The sequence below is a fragment of the Atta colombica genome, unplaced genomic scaffold (genome assembly GCF_001594045.1).
Source record: "Atta colombica isolate Treedump-2 unplaced genomic scaffold, Acol1.0 scaffold88, whole genome shotgun sequence".
Lineage (NCBI taxonomy): Eukaryota > Metazoa > Arthropoda > Insecta > Hymenoptera > Formicidae > Atta > Atta colombica.
The window spans coordinates 1,393,330-1,409,727 of record NW_017259581.1 but is presented as its reverse complement, the minus strand read 5'-3'; the positions used below and the strand labels follow the sequence as shown (position 1 = coordinate 1,409,727).

The 16,398-nt window shown below is 35.2% G+C and overlaps 4 protein-coding genes across 11 annotated transcripts in view; 2 read left to right on the top strand and 2 right to left on the bottom strand.

Moving 5' to 3' along the window:
- The window catches only part of LOC108693171 (cerebellar degeneration-related protein 2), a 48,098-nt gene extending 45,575 nt beyond the window's left edge, over window positions 1-2,523 (top strand). For all 6 annotated transcript variants that reach the window (XM_018201979.1, XM_018201980.1, XM_018201976.1 and 3 more), the window contains one exon: window positions 741-2,523. In XM_018201979.1, the coding sequence (XP_018057468.1) occupies window positions 741-1,976 (1,236 nt within the window). In that variant the 3' untranslated portion in view covers window positions 1,977-2,523. The remainder of the gene's footprint in view (window positions 1-740) is intronic.
- A 747-nt stretch (window positions 2,524-3,270) lies between these two features.
- Window positions 3,271-7,849, bottom strand: LOC108693173. 2 transcript variants are annotated; one of them, XM_018201981.1, is made up of 7 exons: window positions 7,697-7,849; window positions 6,852-7,267; window positions 5,177-5,400; window positions 5,037-5,092; window positions 4,744-4,963; window positions 4,452-4,660; window positions 3,271-4,123 (listed from the first exon to the last, which is right to left on the bottom strand). In XM_018201981.1, exons 1-7 carry the CDS (start codon window positions 7,765-7,767, stop codon window positions 4,045-4,047), a joined length of 1,275 nt encoding a protein of 424 aa, XP_018057470.1. In that variant the 5' UTR covers window positions 7,768-7,849; the 3' UTR covers window positions 3,271-4,044. The 2 variants fall into 2 exon arrangements, with proteins under 2 accessions (XP_018057470.1, XP_018057471.1); XM_018201982.1 differs by lacking the exon at window positions 7,697-7,849 and adding an exon at window positions 7,348-7,427.
- Window positions 7,850-8,799: 950 nt separating this feature from the next.
- On the top strand, window positions 8,800-10,417 carry LOC108693162 (protein-lysine N-methyltransferase EEF2KMT). Its single transcript, XM_018201947.1, has 5 exons — window positions 8,800-8,907; window positions 9,005-9,148; window positions 9,238-9,426; window positions 9,539-10,037; window positions 10,117-10,417. The coding sequence occupies exons 1-5, from the start codon at window positions 8,800-8,802 to the stop codon at window positions 10,221-10,223; spliced, it is 1,047 nt and encodes a 348-aa protein (XP_018057436.1). The 3' UTR covers window positions 10,224-10,417.
- Window positions 10,305-16,398, bottom strand: part of LOC108693160 (MICAL-like protein 1) — a 39,025-nt gene continuing 32,931 nt past the window's right edge. For both annotated transcript variants that reach the window (XM_018201944.1, XM_018201945.1), the window contains 8 exons: window positions 13,758-14,069; window positions 12,370-13,679; window positions 12,071-12,293; window positions 11,524-11,859; window positions 11,236-11,371; window positions 10,932-11,160; window positions 10,729-10,841; window positions 10,305-10,643 (listed from right to left, as the gene is read on the bottom strand). In XM_018201944.1, coding sequence (XP_018057433.1) covers window positions 10,456-10,643; window positions 10,729-10,841; window positions 10,932-11,160; window positions 11,236-11,371; window positions 11,524-11,859; window positions 12,071-12,293; window positions 12,370-13,679; window positions 13,758-14,069 — 2,847 coding nt within the window. In that variant the 3' untranslated portion in view covers window positions 10,305-10,455. The remainder of the gene's footprint in view (window positions 10,644-10,728; window positions 10,842-10,931; window positions 11,161-11,235; window positions 11,372-11,523; window positions 11,860-12,070; window positions 12,294-12,369; window positions 13,680-13,757; window positions 14,070-16,398) is intronic.

Below are 16,398 nucleotides of genomic sequence, written 5' to 3'. Positions count from 1 at the left end.
TATATATATATACTTGTTATATTAAAAAATTGTTTTCTTATTTTATCTAATTTTATCTCTCTAAAAAATTAATTTACTATTAAAAAAAATTTTTGATTGTTTATTCAAGCATAAAGTCTTTGATAAATATCAAAAAACAGTTATAATGTCCAATATACTGCGACAAATTGACTACATTTAATTTTTAATTCTAAAATTCTATCAAAATTGTGTTCATTTCTCGGCAATATTAAGAACCTAGGATAAGTAAATGTAAATATTTGTGCTTGTGCTGTTGTTCTAAGCATGATAGCTCTTGTTATTGGAATTGCTGCGTCTAGTCGAATGATTTTAATTGATTACTTTGTACAATGTATAAGTGCCAGATTTATAAGATTTTAAATAAAACTCATCTTCTCAAAGAACTTTTTGCAATCTTTAATATCCTATAAATCTGGCCTTTGCCTTTCTGCTTCCAGTTATCCTTCATTTCTATGCAATGTTTCATATAATTACTAACATAAATTGAAATGAAGAAATAAATAAAAAAAGTTACATGTAACATTTTACATTAATATAAAAATTATATGTGACTTTGTATGAGATTTTAGATTTGTAGTAAAATTTGAACGCTGATCGCTTTTCTCGCATACGTATATACTCTTCCCCGATTAAATATTTCGTATTAATCATAATCGAATTTCATAGTCATAATCATTTTCATAATTTCAACTGCACACACATTAATTACCTGCACACAGGATACATGCAGCAAAAATGAAGATACCGACGAACTGGACAGCGCGAATCCTTATCGGGTCTTGGTAGAGAAGTATCAGGCCTTGTTGGAGGTGCAGAGACACTGTCAACCTCGTCGCAAGGACGCCACACCCGCGACATGCATGTCGTTACAGGAAGAGTTAGAGATGTCCGGAGAATTTAATAATTTCTATCCTACTGCTTCCGAGGCCGAGGTTGCTGCTGCTCCGGAATCTATCAAGACTGCCTCACGAACCAAACCTGACAGCACCGGCAAGAAACCCTTCTCGGCTACTCCGACAGATTTCTCCGAAGCTGAGACGTCGTCTTCAGGCTTCTCGGACGAGACCAGCAACAAGGCGACGCAGACAGACGGCAGGCCGGGCTCGTTCTTATGTTCCATCGCTGACGGGGAAGACTGCAAGTTCAGCATTTATGATGACAATAGTCCTTTCGAGAGCAGGTTTCGCAAAACGCCCGAGTATCGACAGCTCTTCAGCGAGATCTTCAGCGTTTTGAAACGGGCAGCTGAGGCAAAGGATGAGGGTGAGAAATTACCGTTGCTAGACGAACCTGCTACATCGCAGACAAAATATGACGCGTCGTTTCAAGAAGATTTGCAAAGCGAGGCAACGGACGACAATCAAAGCATCATGTCTTCTGTGGTATCTTCGGTGGTTTCGGAACCGGTCTTCAGGGTACAATCCGCCAGTCCGGCCAATCCGAAGGACAGCAAACAATCTGACAAGTCTAGCAATACCTCTGCGAATCAACAGCCCGCAAAGGACGCAAGCTGCAGACTGGATTACGTGTCTCTTAATTTACGTGTTCGCAAGAAGTCTTCGGCGAAAAAGAACGCTGCTAAGAAAGCACAATGCAACGACCGGTCGACTACACCGGACGTTATTCCCACGACAAATCCGAAATTCGTCCCCGCTAAGCTCAGCGGTCGAAGGAGATTCAAACCGTTCAATCCTGCCGAGCACGAGCACTCCGGTGCGTGGAACAGTCAGCATAATGTATATCCGAATCGATCAAGAGATAAGAAGCTGTACAGTCGTGGCTCGAATGAACAGCAACAGCAGCACAACAATTACGAGTACAAGGATTTCAAACCTAGCACCGCGTCGGAAGAAGTGGCTCGGCTGAAGCGATTAGAGATGTCTTATGCAGAAGTTCTTCGTACGCCTAATAACAAATCCAGAACCAATAATCATCATCATTATCGTAGAAACTAAACGGGATGAATGAACGGACGAAACGAAGTTCGTACAAGATGTAGAGTTTTATATTTGGGTTTCGATTGTATCCTAAAATAGAGATATTACGCGTTGATCACGCATCATTCATTCCATGATGAGATCCAGTATTGTTTTGTACTTTCTTGTAAATATTCAACGACGCGGATACGTTTAGCGGCATGTTTCTATAATATAGGCACTAATTAACGCGTCCGCATTAATTTTAAGTTTGAGCATTTCATATTTCATTGTATATCCCCTTTCCTTCCACGCGGTGAACATACAACGACGAGTATTAACCCCCTGTGGCACTGTCGTTAATCGTTAGTTACGGAGAAGAGAAAAATTTATCCATGTGCCATTTATTCTCCGTGTCAAAATATCAACTTCCGATTTTAAAACTCGCACTACTTTTCGATAACGTATAACTTTCTCCCGGGGAGGTAGTGCATGTCAGCAACAAGCGTGGTGTGTTAGCTTTTGTATTTTATAGGTATGAGTATTGTGATGATGTTGTACGTATAAATAAATAAATTCTTTATCGTATTAAGTCACTCTATCCTTTTTCGCGCTCTATCGAGTAAGATAAGGTGGTGCAATTTTCAATATAGCACAAATCTGAACGAAATAAGATTTGAATCCAATTTTCGAGTTTAAGTTTGATTTTTTTTGGTTGGTGGTTCCTTTCAATATCCTCCACACAATGAGATTAAAGTTGCCAAATTTGCACTTGAATTTGGATGCATATCTTCTTTTTTTTCTTCTTTAAGCTCTTGTATGGTTTTTCAATCATACTTATAAGATTCACAGTACCATACAATAAGATTGATCTACTGATCCAGTGTATGTCTTTTCGGAGACAAAGGCCATACACAATTTACAATTTTTATCACATATCAAGTTTCTATCTTCATGACTTAATTAAGATAGAATATCGCGGATAAGATATATTAATTAAGAGCAATAGTGCTCTTTAAACGAAAATACAATTTTAGTATTTATTCGCAAGGTGTTCTCCTAGAAAGATCACGTATGGGTGGAATCCAAATTCACGGCTCGTAAGTCGATCACCTAGGGCAAGTTGCCACTCGGGCTACCGATTGAAGTCTTATTTCATTCAAAATTGTATCCATATTCGAAATTGTACCATCTTATCTTCTATACGTGATTGTTATAAAACGGATTCTCAGAGAAAATAAATTTTTTCAGTATTTGTTTTTGCGTAAATTTATAATAAGAATCTGAAAAAACTGACTCGTTCAACATATAAACATATACAATGATCTTTGAAATTCGAAACCATGAAAACTACATAATATTAAATTTGAATAAATTACATTTCTGATCGTACGCACGCGTGAATAGTCGCATCGAGACTTCATTTATTTAATCTACATATTTTTAATATAATATCAAAGTTGCTGAAGGAAGTATCATTTTATTTGTATATTAAATGTACAAGAAGCAGCTTGCACCCGATATTTACGTGATTCCATGGCCGTATTATTTTAATTAGTTTTCTCTCTACGTTTTAACACTAGAACGCCTGAATCTTTTCTATTATCTTGAATATTAAAGAATAGTTTGAAACCTCAATATTTTAGATACTTAGATTTTACAACCCAATTTCACAACTCATGATTCTTAACCGAGGTTCATTCTAGAATTGGAAAGAGATAAGAAACAAGTTAGACCTGAGTTAAGAAATTGGATCTTAATACATTATAACTTAATACATTTAAAGTAAGACATAACAATAAAGTTACAATTAAATAGTGCACAAAATATAAGAGACGTTTATCTCTAAAAATAATTTACAAAAATTTTACGAGCGTTCCAGTGTTATTGGTCGTTTAGACCATATACACTACCAAAGATAATAAGTGGTATAAGTTTATTAATACAATTACAGCTGGGAATTGGAGTTGCACACATCGAGTGCGATTTCATCGTTTCTCCTTTCGCTTTCCTAAGAATAATATGCGTAATGTCCATTACACATATACACAAGACATTTCTTTCCTTCATATTAACTTAGTCGTTTTATCAAAATGGATACAGTCGATTAAGAATCGTCAAACAAGGCGCGATGTACCGCTCCTAAACTTGGTTGTACATAACTTGAGCTGATACTACGTCTTGATCTGTAGAGAAGAAAATGCATAGTGAAAAAAAGAAGTTCGTCGGCTGCCTACAAACGACACATTCCAATGCAACTATTTTAAGACTATGAATTAGTTTCTGCAGCCATAATAATTATGACATAAATGTGAGAAATTACACGTAATAATTTCATGTGATTGATTTAAATAAACGAATTTGTGCTGTTTTTGACTTTCATATACCATCACACGATTCAATGTATAGAATAATTTGTAGATATATATATATATATATATACACACACATATACATATATGTATGTATAAATTGTATGTTTAATCCATACAATAGAAAATGTTTGCTACTTACTCCGTAAGAGACCGAACAGCTGGCCCAGTGGGATTATTTTTTGATCGTGGATTAACGAGAAGACATTTCATTGGATGGCCATCTAGTTGTCGATTATGATAAGTCTCAACTGCTTTAGTTGCATCCTTTAATGTTTTGTAAATTACTTCCGCTGTACCTGGACGAACTAGTCTCGATACGAGCAATTCTCCAACATCTTCGAATAATTCCTATACGATGCAAAGATTTTTTTTTTCAATATTTTACAGCAAATGTGAAATCTTTTAGAAACAAGTTCTTTATCTTACTGCACCTTAATATCTTCTTGCGTGACATTGGCTTGCAAGTTGGATACTACAATTCGATAGCCATTCGATTGCGCCGATGAACTGGAACTTGCTTTTGGCCGCGATAAAACGCTCAATGTTCTTGTCTTATTGCCAGAAGCATCAAGACGTGATTTAATTCCTACCTCTCGAAGATTTCTGGAATCATAGTACTTGGAATCTGCTGTTTCCTCTGCTACAATTGTTCTATAATCAAAATCATTCAAAATAGTAGGTTTTTCAATCAGTTAATGTTTTAATTTTTCTGTAAGATACTTACCTTGATTTTGTGCCAAAATTCCAATCTTCTTTATAAGAAGGTGAAGTAGTTTTTACCTATATATATAAAGAAAAAATAATAAAAATTAAATTGAACGGCAATTGTACAAATTTCACACAAAAGAGAATGACATTATTTACCATCGCGGAGCGTGTAGTGAGTTTATTGTAATCTCTTTGCCTCTCTCGTTCCTTTTCTATCTCAGATTTTCGAGCTGGAATCCTAGTAACATTAGTGTTTCTAGATTTCACCCAAGTATAAGGAGAAATCGGATTAATATTGAATACAGGAGGTGGAGGTGGAGGTGTTGGTGCATACTCGTTACTCACAGTCCTCCTCAATGAAGGGGAATCCGTCAGATAATCTAAAAGAATAAGTTATAATATATAAATATTTTTTTAACGTATTAGGTGTATAACTTTGCTTCCGCCGTTTTTTTCCGAAATTCCAGGCTTTATTGTAAAAAACTGGTTATACATTTATAATTCAAAGTATGGTCCATCGCTGGCCACTACTTTCTCCCATCTTTCGGGTAGCGTACGAATCCCGAGTCGAAAAAATTGGTCATCTTTTGAGGCTATCCACGAGTCGATCCAATTTTTTACTTCTTCATAAGACCGGAAGTGCTGGTTAGCCAGGCCATTGAAACAAGTGATAGAGGGAGCAACGTCTGAAGAATACGGCGGGTGGGGACTTCCCATTTCAACGTTTCCAAGTATGTCTTGACCACTTTCGCAACATGGGGTCGAGCATTGTCATGCTGCAAAATCACTTTATCGTGTTTCTCGTTGTATTGCGGCCGTTCGTTTTTCAATGCTCGGCTCAAACGCATCAATTGCGTTCGATACCGATCTCCTGTGATTGTTTCAGTCGGTTTTAACAGTTTATAATACACTACGCCGAGCTGGTCCTACCAAATACAGAGCATGACCTTGGACGTCAAAATCATCGTTCTTGAAGCGTTGAAACCACTCACATGTTCTTTCACTAATAGCGGCCTCACCATAAGTATTTGAGAGCATTCGATGAGCCTCAGCCGCAGATTTCTTCATATTGAAGCAAAAAATTAAAACCTCCCGCAAATGACGAGAATTTGGCTCGTAAACTGACATTTTCAATCGAGAATAACTTTATGATGCAGACACAAATCGACTAATGTTTCTATGAGGTTATGTTGACAGATGCCCAAGTTTATTGTATGACGTCTATGATCTATTTATTTCGACCACCACTTATCGCTAAAGCCGTCTATAGGAAAACGGCGGAAGCAAAGTTGTACACCTAATATTATTTCAATAATTTTCAATAAAATATTTTAAAATATATCTTAAAATATTATAAAATATATTAATAACAAGAGAAAATACAAGTTTATTATCTCTAAAAAGACATACAAGATCAAAGGTCAAAATAAATCAAGTTCAAATAAGACCAAAGTAAATAAAGTTAAAAAAAATTAAGATGATATATTCATAAATAAATTCAAACTAAACATAACTGTATTTCAAAAACAATGATATAAACATATTGCTATAATAATAATACAATTCAGAAAATAAATTTCCAACAAATTAATCTTAATATTTGGAATCATTAAAATTTTGGAATATTAATTTTGAAATGCAATTTTAATGTAACTGATTGTAGAAGAATATAAAAGTTTATTCTTTTAAAAATACATTTCTTTTCTTCTATATGTTTCCAATCTTTTTCTGCAATTAACTAAAAAATGAGACTTTACTTATGTTGCGGTAGTAGCAAATGAGTGAGATAAGTTATACATTTCTCAATATATCTACATTATGTTTCACGTACCATCAGTATAATCCATATTCATTTCTCCTATATAAGGCTCAGCAAGAGGTGGTCTATATCCAACCGTTCTCGTAGAAGGTTGCATATAATTGGTTGGCATATTAGATGGTAACACATGCTGCATCAAAGACGGCATTTTATTCGTCGACAAGGACAATCTACCATTTCGACCAGTCTTGCGTGAAATGCCTGAAAGCTGAGTATCTATCTTCTTGTAATGAGACGCACGAATCTTGTCTAGCTTAAGTCGTGCATCGCTCTGCTTTGCTATCTCGGCGAGCTTGTCTCTGGCGTCGGTCAGCTTCTCTCGGTTCTTCTGTATTATTTTAAATCGTGCATCCCTGATCACCTGTGAGCCACGTCCCCTCATAGAACCGTTTGCTCGTGCTCCTCTGTTGGGGACACCCCTGCGTATCCTGTACAATTACACAATGAAAATTGTCTGACTTTTTTTATTACAGTAATGAAAGATAATATTGAGGAAAAATTAACGAACGTGTCTTCTTACATGACTTCTTCAGAAATCGCGGAGCAAGTTTTTATCAACCAAGCCAGATATGATACTGTGGTATCATTAAAGGGAACAATCAAGTAGATTTTGCTCCAAATTTCCGAGCTATTCACAGCTGCGAATAATTTACTCGCGCATGCCAGTTTATTCGAGTGACTTCACGGAAACGGGATTATCAACTAAAAATATCTGAAGAAAATTTAAGAAAAAATTTTCACCATACACACAGACTTTTGTCAATAAAAGAAAGCACGATCGTCAAGGTTATAAATATGTAACTCTCGCTATGAAGTTGGCGAAAATTCCACTGGATAATTAAGTGAATTTGCCTCACCCTCCTCTGCCTCTCATTCCTAATGATTTCTTTTTAATTATATCGTCCAGGCTTAGGCTCGTATCAGCCATAACGAAACAATTACAGATCACAGTACGCGAAGTACAAGGCGGTACAGCCACTCGAGTCTCGAAACCAAACCAACCGAATTTGAAGGACTGTAATTTCGGAATATGTCTAGTGACACGTTGCCGGAAATGCCATTGGACGCGGACTTAGGGAATTTTTAGAAACATTTCGCGCGCACAAAGCAGTGATGTTTATAAAATAACGAATGGTATGTCGTTAAAGATAATTGGCTTTATAAAATGCGATACTTTGTCGTGCTTTGTTATAAAGATGCAAAAATAATCAAATAATCACAAGATAGCGTAAATAAGCTATCTTTCCAAACTCTTAAGTTCGGAAACATAGTAGTAAGCTTTAAATCGTAAAATATTGACCAATCACAGATGAATATAAGAAGAATAATTGACTATGATTGGTTGATTTCTTATGACATTGGGTGCGGTCAAGTTGCCGCTACGAATGCTTCGAAGCATTTTTTGATTGGTTAATTAGTAAAAAAAATTCTTTCTTCTGATTGGTTAATCAAATACATCGAAGTATTCGTAATGGCAACTCGATCACATCCTTAAGCGTATCAAAAAATTTTTGATGATTTTCGCGGTTTCTGATAGGTCAAAATCTGTATTGCATGTGTTTTTTATTGTGCATCAGGTTTTAGGGACTGCGCAGAATAAGAGAAGGGAGGGAGGGGGATAAGGAAAAAAAATATTTCTAACTTCAAAAACAATAAGTCTGTCGCGTTGCTTGCACTCAGTATCTTTACTTTCTCTTTTTTCAACGCTTAAATATATATCTATCTCATTTTAAACATTTTGAGGATTTCAAGCAAGGTGAACAGACCTCAGTTGTATAGAACACAGTTTCTGATAGATTGAAATTTTTCTCTGTTTTCCTAATTTCCTCCTTATTTCTCTGATTGAGCGAAGTCCCTAAAAATATCTGGCGAAAAGTCACAATATGAAATTTTAACGATTTTCGCGCGTGTTGTGATTCTGTAGCTAAAGTTTATTTTTAAATCAAATGGACATAATAACATGAACAATAGCGATATGAATCGCGATATTCGTACCATAAATTCCATGATAAATTCTTTAACGAAACAGTTTCTCTGCTGTACTGCATTACTTAAGATAGATTTTATAGTACGTACATCAATTTTATTATATACTTACACAACCTGTTACCATATTTTGTAATTACATAGCGAAAATTTGGTACTATAAAAGGAATGTTTTGCAGGTATTGAAGGAATACAAAACTTACGATCTCAAATTAGATATCCAAAAACAAATTTTGAATAATACGATAGATAACGACTTAATTAAGCGATATCCAATAAAAACCTCATATCAAAAAGCATTTTTGAAATTACTTATGCAAAAGGTATATTTAAAATATCAAATATGTAATTTGTTTTCACAGAGGTTAGAGAACAGAATCACTTTCCTTATTTGTTATTATATGCAATTTAGATAGAGGAAGGTGGTAATGAAATTCATGATGACTTATATGCAGCATATTGTAGATTAATATCATTGTCAGATGAAGAATCTGTGCATTATCGTCATTTCTTAATACAAAATGGAACATTAAATTGCATTACATTAAAGGAGAGCACGAACTTGATTTCTCAAGGAACTACAGGCTTATGTAGCTGGCAGGTACTTATCTTTTAAAATATCTCTTTATAATTTCTTTAAATTATTTAGGAAATATTCTTAAGAATTAAATCATATATATGTTTATATTAGTTGCAATTATTATAATTGATAGGGTGCCATAGTATTGAGTCAATGGTGTGCGGAAAACAAAGAACAGTTTTGTGGAAAAAATATATTAGAACTTGGCTGTGGAGTTGGATTGACTGGTATGAATGTAATTAGTATATGTTCCCCGAAACAATATATTTTCTCCGACTGCCATCCAACAGTATTAAATATGCTCTGTGAGAATGTAAAACTCAATTTTGTATCAAATAAGCAAAGCGACCTATTGAATACATCTGATATGACGTCAAAGCTACAGTTGCAATTAAAATACAAGCAAATTGATGTTCAAGTAATAGATTTGAAATGGGAGAATATCAATGAATACATATTAGAAAATTCATTACAACCCGACATAATTATTGCCGCTGATATTCTGTATGACAGTAACTCATTTGGTGCATTAACATTGGGATTAAAACGCCTCTTAGCATCAAACAATTATGCTATTTTCGCTGCAACAATTCGTAATGAAGACACTGTTTCACAGTTTTTGGAACATTTAGGTATATTTTTATTGTAATTTATGTTTAATTAAAAAAACAGAGATGATTTAAATGCCAAAAAATTAAATTTTTGTTTTAGAAAATTATGATCTTGCTTTTGAAGAATCCAGTTTGCCACGATGGGCTACATCGATAGAATTGATTTACGCGCCTGTTCGGATATTGAAGATTTTTCAGAAGATTTGACAAAAGTACTGTGATATTGCTAATTTATCTGTAATTAGACAAATAATTTATTTAATTACAAATAACACAATTAGGAAACAGTTAGGAGCAATTAAATGGGAGATTTTATTAATAATCTTAGCATAAATTCCTATATATATAAATAACAGGTGTTAAAAATATATATAAAAGTATTAAATATGAAATATTTTCTACATCTATCGTAATCGTTAACTGTTAACACTATCGCAACTCAAAACCATTTTCTTTTGCCATGGCGTTTGAGTTTCACCTCAGTCTCATCCACATCCTTGTCGGCATCTTTTTTTGTGGCCTTTTTCAACTTCTTTTCTTTTACTTTCTCCTTTGTTTTTCCTTTTTTCGTTTTCTCTGCATTAGAAGAATCGTTGCCTTTGTTTGCTAGCTCGTTTTTATTTCTCGCTGAAAGATGAATGGCAATTTAAATGAGAGCTTATAAAAAATTGTATTAATTTTGTATTAATATATCTATCGTCACATTACTTACCAGCGAATAAACCCATATGTTTATTTATGCTTTTATCCTCTTCTACTTCTCTTCGACGATCCATTTCTAAGCATTCGACAATTTCATTTCTCCTCTCTACAATTTCTACTAACCTAGAGAAATATAAAAATATGTAACATCACATATTTATATTAACATTGCTCTATTAACATTTTATTAAAGTATTTTTTTTTCAAAAATACCTTTGTATCAATGCTTCTTCTCTTTGTTTATCGAAATCCGTTTTAGTAGCTTCTGGTTGGCACATGAGACATCGTATTTGATATTCTACTTCAACATGTTCCTCTTCTAATCTTTGTTGCCTCCGTAGTAACATCAATTCAGCCTGTCTTCTGAATAGTTCATTTTTTTCATTTACTAATGCGAATAATTCTAAAACCAATTCCTCCACATCTGTACCGAGCGATGAATCTATCAATTAAATTAAATGATAATTATATATTTTTATAATACATTGTTCTCATATTTATTATGTGCGTTCCTTACCGTCTGTTCGAGGTCCGGATTCACATTTATCTCGTATCAACTGTTCCAATCGCACGCCTTGTCTTTCTAAGCCTTGCTGTTGCAATTCTATTTCATCTAATTCCAATTTCACGTCTTTCATAGAGATTACTTTAATCTGTAATTTAAAAAAATATAATCTCTCTTATTTACGCCTTTAAAAATTTAATTTAATTATCAGAAATTTTTGAATTTTAATATTCAAAAATTTACGCGAAAAAATCTATACAAAGTTATGTAACAAATCTTACAATAGAAGATAGTATCTACCTTTCTTCTATGTGGAATTGGACGCGGTGGGGCGGGGCCCTTTTTCCTCTTCCACTTTCCTTGCACGCTTTTGTCAGTATAAGACATATAAGAGGAACTATCAGTGCACGAGATACTGCTCAAACTCTGCCTGTTTCGATTCGCCTCGTCTTTGTTTGTCTTCTGATCTTCCCACATATTCAAATTACGATCATCGTCACGAAGTTTGATTATGGGAGACTCATCTAAACTTAATCCTTTGCCGATCGATATATTACGAGGTGTGCTGGTTGGCATTGGCGGTGGAGGAGCCGGCTTGGTTTTTCGAGCTCGTGGCGTTGTGCGAGGTGATGAATCCTTTATCGCGAGAGAGAATCGAATAATAAATGCTTTTTTTGAGATTTATAATAGTGTATATGTTTTATAATGTACACACACACACACACACACACACACACACACACACACACACACACACACACACACACACCACAATAAATTTTTTAGTGTAAATCTAAGATTATTGACTAAAAATAATTAAATTTAAAAATAGAAACGATCATCTTACGTGATACGACGGTAATGTGCTATTATGCGATTTGAGTATAGGCGATTGCTGATTAGACGGAAACAATTCTTTTGCGACTGGTGGTTGCGGCGCAGGTTTTTTCTTCCTATATGTTCCACCGGGAGTTATAGTTGATTCGGAGCTGGTTAAGGAACTATTAGATGCGTACAAGCCTCCACGATCTAAGTCGACTCTCCGTACAACATTTACTTCGGGAGTAGTCCTGTGCATATATAATAATAAAAAAAATTATCACAATACTTTTGCACATTCATTTGTTGAAATAAAATAAAACATACTTAATGGTACGCGGTTTCGGTATAGGCACATTTCCAGATGGCGTTCTATCTCGGTTTTCCTCGTCGCTACCGTGTTCCTCTTCTTCGTCGCTCCAGAATGGATTAAGATTAATTTGTGGCGCCGCGAGGACCCGCTTTGTCACAGACGTTCCTCGATTCTCCGGTTTATTTCTTATCGCCGGTTTTGGCGGTTCTGGCTCTTCGATATCCTTATTTTCACTGTCGAATGGATTAGTCGACACTTTATTGCTTTTAGAGCTGTTTATCACAGTCCGTGGTTTACCCTTCTCTGCGTTATCTTCTTCGTCGCTCTTGAAGGGATTCAAGTCTTCTGGATAATTCTCATTGTCACTTAAATTGATGCCTTTCGCGGTTAGCACTCTGCTTCCCATGGCATTCTCGTAATGCTCTTCATCCATCTTATTGTTTTCGATTCGTTCATTCTCAATCTTCGTAAAGTTGTCTTTTCGTTTTTCAATACTTCGAACTTTTGCGCTATCCTCTTGCGGTTTATCTTTATTAAGACGATCTTCGTTATTCACTCGTACAAAGTCTTTAGAAAAGTTCTCCTCGTTATTTGTAATCTTCGAGTCTTCTTTTTGCTGTTTGCCGACATCCTCGAAACTGTCTTTATGTTTATCAGTATTTTTAATTATTGAGTCTTCCTCGAGCCTCTTTTCCGGTCGTTCTTCCTCATTCATTGGGAGAACATCCGGTGACAGGTCCCAGGAGTCGCCTTGAACCATTGTGATATCCTGAGCCACTGGATTTCTTTTGTTACTTTGATCCGTTCTATCGACGTGATCCCTTTTGTCCCGATTCTCAAACATTTGAAGTCTCTTCTGAACCAATGACAATCTTGTTTCGGGATTGGCACGTTCACCGGCGCATCCTGGCGACTCTTTGGTATTATCCTCTTTTCTCTGCTTACCTATGTCATGGAATGAAATGGCAGTCGATCGCTGATCCTTGTCGCTCCTAATATCTAAGCTATTTAACGCGCTATGTACATCGTATCGCTCAATGTTGGACTCCTCCATATCTGGGGAATCCGTTACGGAGCTGTGGGATTCCTCCTCTTCCTCCTCCTCCTCTTCCTCCTCCTCCTCGTTCTCGTCGTCGTCTGGGAATGCCGAGTCGATCCTGCTATTTGTTTCCTGACGATGATCCAAGTCGCTTTTCGTGCTCGCGAATGTATCCTTTACGGTAGACTCGAACTTCTCGGAAAGAAGATGACTGGTCATGAAGCTCTTGCGCATTTGCGACGTATGAGAAATCAAATCAGGTACCGCTGCGTTCTCCAGTACACTCTGCACACAACAAAGCTTCAAACAATTAGCTTTTTTTCAGCGCGAATACTTATTCAAATTTAAAACATAAAAACTGACCTTTCTTTCCGTTTTCTCCTCGTCGCTAAGCGATCTCGGTTCATTTTTCTCTCTTTCCGTGTCGGACATCGTTGACTCGGCGTACTTGTGGTGCACGCTATCAGTCTCCTCTTCGTCCGGACACGTCTCGCAGCAGTACTGGCCTTCCTCGGTCTCGTAGTAATTGCCCGGCGTCAGCTGGTTACAGCAGCGGGCGCACCGGAAGCAGGTACGGTGATAAGGAGCGCGCGCTATCAGCAGCTTCTCCGCCAGGAAGACCGGTAACCCGCATGCGGCGCACGGATCTCTCCGCATCCCCAGACGCGACCCCACCTATGTTATCAGGTCGAACACATCGAGACATTGTTATTTTTCTTTTGTCTATTATTTTTAGCATAGTAAGGTGCGCATGATTTTATGCCATCACCACTATCACTACCATCACCCATTTAATCAGAGACTTGAACAATCACTTTATAAATTAGTTAATTAGTTTTTGCGTATGCTCATAATTACTATGAAATTAAAGCGATATTGTCATAAATTGTTAAAATGTATGAATTTTTACATGGCGTAAAATTTGACGACATCATTCTATTGCGGAAATCGTTTTTCTCTGTCGATCGGAAAAGCGTACAGCTGGAGATAAATATTGGCAAATTGTAGGTCGCGCATTTGTAACGAGCCATTGGATATCGAGCTACTTGTGTGTCGGGTCTTTTACATAGCTAGCGAATTTCCACAATAGCGGCCATACATCTCTTGTATTATCGTTGTATATATCTAGTGTCCGGTGAATCCAATAATAATGCATCGGATCAGTGTGTGACTTCTATACAGAGCGTGTTACGTTACGTATATCATGCAGCTGTAATAATGAGAACGTTTGCTTTACGAAGGGGATAAGAAAAGAATGGCGTCAAATCTTTGTCGCGGAAAAATGAAATGCGCATCGGAAACTGGGATTGAAAAAGATGGTGATTGCGTGTCGAATATTCTTTCTAGAATTCCCTTTTGAACTTGCGAAGTATTGACGTAAGGACAGAAAGATTCTGCGAAATTCTTTGTGCTAGAAACATTCGGAGGTACATATATTGAATGATTTTTACGATATTTCAATATACAGACATTTTATTGAGCACTATTTTGATATTATATGACAGAAATATTGATTCAATATATAATGTAAAAGATCTAAAGAAATCTCTCTCTCTCTCTCTCTTTTTCTTTCTCTCTCCTTATATATAGATGTAATTATGAAGAATTTATTACCGATTTATTTATTATGCATAGATAATATATGTATAGATAAGACTCGTGAAGAAGAACTGATTTAATTAAAAAGCGACGAATTATAATCGACCTACACAGTAAAAAACATTTCGTGTTTATATTAAACGAATACTTGTTAAAATTTTTAAGTTGAATTTTTAACATATCCGAATTTTAATTTAACATAATGTGATTATGTTATTTAAATATTTTGTATTAAATTCAAATTTAACATTTCTCAGTGTTAAAATAACACAATTTATTATATAAGTAAGTAAATAAATAACATAAAAATAATGTAGTTTTAAAACATAAATTCTAAGAATAAATGAATAAAACGTATGTGTTGATTTAAAATATTATAAATGTTAATTTTACTGAGGAAATATGTTCTGTACAGTTTTATATTTTATATGTAAAAAGGTACAGATTATGTTATTTTCTATTTGTAACAGTATCTATTAAATTAAATCTATACATATGTTAAATATCACAAAGGCATTGTTTAAATTAAAATGTAAAAATAGCACCTAATTTCAGGTAAATTTAACATTATAAATGTGTCAATTTAACATAACATTTATTTAAATTGTGTCAAAGTATTACGCTTCTTGTGTTAATTTTTTTTTACATAATATTTGTGTTACTTTGTAACATATTCATCTTATATTAAATTAACACAAAAATTTTGGATGGACAGTACATATAAAAAATGTCTCAAAAAATTAAATTTAATACAAAATTGTTTTACTGTATACGTATTGTATCTTCGAGTATCTTTCGTCGCGTCATACTTTCGTGAGGATTGAAGTCCGTATGCTAATTCTTCTCGCTGTAGAATTGCACGGATGATAGGTTGCTAACCGCAAGATCGATCTTCCATTAAACTTTCATCGACGCCACGTGCATGAGTTTTCCATAGGCGGTTAAATAAAGCGGCGATCGATTGCGGGTTAGTACAACAAAAAAAATTCGCTTCACGACTTTATCGCTTTCTATTCATTATTATTTAAATAAACATTGCGTTATCGTAGATATATCCAATTACCATAAATACATTATTAAACGTAACGTTATAGCAAGCTTATCGAGTATTGATAAATGTACAAGTGCATTCGTAAAATGATTAATCGCGACTATTTAAGAATGAAATGCATCGGAAAAACTGCTGTTACCGAAACACTGATCACAGCATCTTACATCGAGGATTTCGCAACGGTATAAATATCGCGTTCAAGTATCGATTTTCGAGCGTTAAGCGCGTGATTAATTAATTTGACCGGTGATAAGCGTAACGTTATTATGTGTAAGCATGTTTGCTCTTAGCCGATGTGATACTGTCGACGATGTGTCGTTTGTGGCTTCGTTGAAAATCCCAAGTGTTCCTTTC